The 5,251-nt window shown below is 45.5% G+C and overlaps 2 protein-coding genes and 1 long non-coding RNA gene across 3 annotated transcripts in view; 1 reads left to right on the top strand and 2 right to left on the bottom strand.

Moving 5' to 3' along the window:
- Positions 1–208: 208 nt before the first annotated feature.
- Positions 209–2,088, bottom strand: LOC125985290 (uncharacterized). The gene is made up of 3 exons (XR_007487279.2): positions 1,859–2,088; positions 892–1,057; positions 209–786 (listed from the first exon to the last, which is right to left on the bottom strand). It is a non-coding gene; the product is annotated as an uncharacterized lncRNA (long non-coding RNA).
- A 131-nt stretch (positions 2,089–2,219) lies between these two features.
- The window catches only part of LOC125985207 (purine nucleoside phosphorylase), a 34,343-nt gene continuing 31,311 nt past the window's right edge, over positions 2,220–5,251 (top strand). The window contains exon 1 of the mRNA XM_049747847.1: positions 2,220–2,443. Within this exon, the coding sequence (XP_049603804.1) occupies positions 2,235–2,443 (209 nt within the window). The 5' untranslated portion in view covers positions 2,220–2,234. The remainder of the gene's footprint in view (positions 2,444–5,251) is intronic.
- LOC137839599 (kelch-like protein 10) lies at positions 2,747–4,825 on the bottom strand. The gene is made up of 4 exons (XM_068648621.1): positions 4,611–4,825; positions 4,039–4,522; positions 3,146–3,757; positions 2,747–2,914 (listed from the first exon to the last, which is right to left on the bottom strand). Exons 1-4 carry the CDS (start codon positions 4,754–4,756, stop codon positions 2,747–2,749), a joined length of 1,410 nt encoding a protein of 469 aa, XP_068504722.1. The 5' UTR covers positions 4,757–4,825.

The raw sequence follows: 5,251 nt of genomic DNA, 5'->3' as shown, positions 1-5,251 counted from the left end.
CTCAGTTGTTTGCTTGATTTTATTTTTTTCCCTCGTTTGAAAATTATTTTGGTAAAGGAAAAACAACATGCCCAGTTGCTGTACTGTAAATAATTTTAGTCATTTGTATGGTTAAAATTCAGTGAAAAAGAAAGAGAACCTGGTCGTTTTGTCCGTTTTCCACGTTAATTTCTGTCTTGCTCATTTTACCCCCCCCCCCCCCCCCACACACACACACACACACACACACCATTTGCCATTTCTAATCACGTCTTTTTTTCCACAGACTTCTCCTTTACGCCTCATTCGTCTCTTCCAACATGATTAGAAAACGCAGTTAATTGCTCATTTTTATTGAAAATAATTGGGTATTTTCTTGAGGACAATTTTTTTTTGGGTGTGTTTTTCATGTTATTTTCTGCATGTGCCTCTCAATATTGTCAATCAACCCCCTATCGATGGATTTCTGCTTATTTGTCCTCCCGATCACTTGTTTCTTCAACTCATGCATTTCCACACTTTCTTTTCTTTCTTCCTTATTTTGCTGCACTCCCGTTCACCTTGAGAAAACTCTCCTCTTCGTTTTACCTTGGTGCCTGGGGATGAAAAATGAAGAGGGCGAGTGGCTGGCCCTTCATTACTTTGCGCCACGTCGCTGATGTTTCTGCTTTCTCCTTTTGGCTGAGATGTAATGTGGAAAATAACCTTCACAGCTCCACTTCTCCTCTTGCCCGCTTTTTTTCTCCGATTTTATTTCCTCTTTCTCATCTCACGCGGTCGTCGGGCGGATTATGGCCCCTCTCATGCCTGACACCGTCGAAGATATATTATCATATTAGTACAAAATGATATCATGCAATTCAAGACGTTTGTCCTTCGCGCACCCTCTGAGCCCCCCCCCCTCAAACGAACCTTCCCCCTCCCCTGCAGATGATGTCACGCTCTTTCGGGCCGCCCCCACCATGTTCCCTGGGTTTGGGAGTCTGCCGCCATCTTGTGGGATGAAGTGGAAATAAAGCAGTGCCACCTGGCCAAGACGCCGGTCACCTTACATGTTTCCCCAGTCGAGCCTGCAAAGCTAGCAAAAATGAGTAAGAATTTATTTTGAAAAATATATTAAAAAAAAAAATATTTTGAAAAATATATTTTAAAAAAAATAAATTGGTGATTCTCTCCCAATTACATCCGTCGGTTCAGGTCAAGACGCTCGTGTCGGTCACGTGATATGTCACCTCAGTCGAGCCCGCGAAGGAAGCAAAAATGAGCAAGAAACAAATGTTTGGAAAGCTTCCTTGGAAAGGGAAAAAAGCCCAATGAGGAGACGGAAGAAGAAGAGGCTACGATTTCGAAGAGAAGGAAAGCTGCATTTAAAAGAACATTTCCGGAGTCCTACTTAAAATATGGATTTATCGCCACAGGTTACTCTGAGGCGCCAAGCCCACTAGCATAATATGTGGCGACAGGTTAGCTAACGAGGCAATGAAGCCTTCAAAACTGCTTCGGCACATGGAGACCAAGCATCCTGCATTAAAAGACAAACCTTAACCACTTCGGGTGTCATTGTCTCCGATTACGCCTCGATGGGACCGTCTCGTTTTTGAGAAACAACCTCAGTGCTCCCACTAATTCAACGTAATGGTGAGTTTTATTAAATAACTAATAAATAAATAAAATAATGTCGTTTATACTTGCTTTTATGCCAGTGGCATCATTTTATTTCATCGTATTTATATATTATAAATGTGTTATTTATTTATATAAACGCGGTCCGCGAAAATATTTCTGACACGTAACCGGTCCGTGGCGCAAAAAAAGGTTGGAGACCACTGTCCTAGGTTAGTTTAAAACCAAAAAGTTTCGTCTGATCATTTTACCTTACCTTATTTTCCGGACCATAAGGCGCATTTAAAAGCCTTTAATGTTCTCGAATTCCGAAGGGGGGGCTTTTAACAAGGTGCGCCTTTTGTTTGGACTGAATTCCAAAAATTGTTAATCTTTTACAAAAAAAAGAAAGCATTGCTATCAAATTTGCTGTATCTTTTCATTCTCTTGAGATGAATGTAAAACGACAAAACAAAGGCAGAAGGGTTGAAAGCAGAGATCCTTGCTAACTTAACATACACCATTATTATGCATGTCATTTCCTCTGGTCTACTATTTTATTCCAATATTTTCACTGTTCAAAACTCATTCTCCATTTCCAGGGCCACTTCCTCCAACTGAAGCCAAGGCAGTTCGCTGCGCAGCTTAACAAAATGGCCGACGTCGACCAAGCCGGACACCACGCAGCAACTGAGCGCGCTTCGAGATACGGCCATGTCGCAAGCCGAGAACCAGGTGGCGGAGTGGGCATCGTAGTACTCCACCAGGTTGGTGGCCGACACGCCCGTGTTGCCTCCGGCCACGAAGAGGCGGTCCTCTACCACCTGGATGCCAAAGTTGCTGCGTGGGCACTGCATGGAAGGTAAGAGCATCCAAGCATCCGTGTTGGGGTCGTATGCCTCCATGCTGCACAGACGCACGTCGCCGTCAAAACCGCCGATCTTCAGGAGGGAGAGGAGTGTTACAAATCAGAGATCATACTCTAATTTGACCTTCAACCGGAACTATGTTGGTCTGTTTTGACCTAAATTCAGTCCTCGAGCGCCCCTGTCAAGGAGGCTGGATTGTACAGAGTGTATGGTACAGGACGTGGACACCCCTGCCTAACACTAACATTGACCCAACTAACCCTAAAATGGATGATCCAAACCCTTACCACGCTAACTCAGCGTATTGCACCTACTGCATAAACATGGTTGGCATACGCGATGACTCCGGTGCCACTGCGACAGCAGTTCATTGGGACAATCATGGTCCACGTGTTGGTCTCTGGGTTGTAATACTCGGCTGTTCGCAAGGGCTCGTTTCCATTAAAACCACCGCAAATGTAAACCTGAAAACCAAATGCAAAATGGCTATTAAATTCAAGGCATGATAATACAGAAAAACGTCTATATCCTAATCCTAATAAGTAATATTCCATCATAATAAAAAAATAGATATTTTAAGCCAGTGAAATGCTCTCAAATGAAGAAATATATTAACTAGCAAAGATCAAGCATGTCTTACCTAAAATCTGAACCTTAGATTTTTGATTTTGCAGTGTGCCTTCAGTTTTACCTACCTTGTTGTTGAGGGTGGTGCAGCTGGCGTCGCTTCTGTGCTCATGCATACTGGCGATAAGAGTCCATTGGTTGGTCTCGGGCGTGTAGTACTCTGCATTTTTTAGTCTTATACGACCATCCACGCCACCGATGGCGTACACGCGCCCGTTTAGTACCGTGACACTCACGGAGCAGCGGCGAAAATGCATGGGTGCCACCTGGTGCCAGGTGCGAGTGTTCACATCAAAGCGCCTGACAGTGTTGTAGTGCCTGCGGCCGTCAAATCCACCCACACAGTAGACAGAGTTGCCCAGGAAGGCAGTGCCGAAGTAAGCGTGCGGTTGCTCCATGTTATCGACCAGGTCGGCCCACGTGTTGGCGTGCACGTCGTACGCCTCGATGAGGTGCGTCGGGTTGGGGCCGCTGAAGCCGCCGATAGCGAGCAGGATGGCGGAAGGCAGGCGAGGACGGGCCACCAAGTTGCGGTAGCCGCACACCGAGTTTGTGGCCATGTGGCACATGACACGGGTGGCTGAGGCAACTATGTCCAGGCATTTCCTGCTGTCCTGGATCAGTTGATTGTCCAGCACCTTGATTGCAATGAACTCCACACTTGTCAACGCGAGACGGACCTACGCAGTGGAAAGCAGAATCAGGTTGGCAGCAATGGGGGGGGGGGACTATGAACTTCGGTCAGCCATACGTCGTCTGACACCTAACCCAAAAAATAATGATTGCGAATAGCACCCCGACCTTTAACGTACACCAAATCCCACACCTACCCTTACTATGACCTGTAACTCTAAGACTAACTGACCAATTTCTTGATTACAGCCTAATCCTAAACCCAAACATTATAGATTGTGTACTGTGGACTGCAAAGTCCAGTTTCCAAAGTGCTTGTTTGACTTACTTTGGCCAGCAGCAACGCCATGTTTTCACCTCGCTCCCAAGGTGCATGTGCGATCCAGTGCAAAATGGCTTCATATACGGTATTCTCTGTTTTCACCATAAGGTCATCCCTGTCCAGAATGTCACACAAGTCCTGTACGGAGAGTTGCTGCAACTCGTTTGAACACGCAACATCTTCAAAGTGGTAGAGGATATACCGGTAGGCGTTTCGCTGCAGGTCCGGGGTGTAGCAGTTCCTTGTGAACTGCCAGATGCCAATACAGTTTTCTGGAGAGAGGTGTTCCGTTAGAAATGCGCAGCAGGTCTGGACGATGCCGGTTATGTTGAACCGGTCTGCAGCCAGCAACAAATCCTTGACATTGTTTTTTGTCACCGACACTTTGCCGGCGTATGCAAAGTCGACAAATAGTTGCATTAACTGCGCCGTCAGACCATGTATGACGTAGACCCTCTGGTCCGGAGCCGACCAACGTAGAAAGAGGGCTCTGAACATTTGGTAGAATGACTATCATTAGTTTTTCCTCTCAAACATTCTTCTTGTTTGCTTGTTTGTTTTGCTTATCATCAACTCACCTGAAGTATTGACTGCACTTGCAAAAAATAATCTTGTGGATATGAAATTCAGCATTGTCAACCCTGATGACCGCATCGCTTAGTTTCCTTGTTAGACGTAGTTCGTCATCAACAGACCTGTATGAATATTTACCATCGTAACTCATCTTGATAGTTTTGCCATCTCGGAACACTTTATAGGGCCTCTTCTAGCAAGTGTCAGTGGGCAATATTAACACGAGGGTGGGGGGGTTCTTCGATTACATCATGGTGGCCTTCTATGTCAAAAGCCTCCTCGTCATCAGTGGTTACATCATTGGCATCATTAAAGCAACCGCACTTTGGATTGAAAGAAAACATCACTGTTCATTTTTACACTCCACATGAACAGGAGCAGAAAGACTAAGTTCCTAGGAGCCTATCCCAGCGGATTTGGGGCTGATTGAAGACGACACCATGGATTTCATATGGCACAAAAGTCACCTGCTTTCTTTGAACTCACTTGCCTTGTTGGATGAAGAAACACTGTATCTGGATCCTTTTCACACGAACGAGTAGTGTCTTTTCTCAGAGAAAGTCCCCGAGCTCCAACAACCGCCAGACGTTTAAAAGGTTTCTATCTGTAGCGTAGTTTTTCATGCCAGAGTCCAAAAGAGGTGGTG

This window comes from Syngnathus scovelli, chromosome 17 (assembly GCF_024217435.2).
Source record: "Syngnathus scovelli strain Florida chromosome 17, RoL_Ssco_1.2, whole genome shotgun sequence".
Lineage (NCBI taxonomy): Eukaryota > Metazoa > Chordata > Actinopteri > Syngnathiformes > Syngnathidae > Syngnathus > Syngnathus scovelli.
The sequence above is the reverse complement of the archived record's forward strand: the minus strand, read 5'-3'. Positions and strand labels throughout refer to the sequence as shown.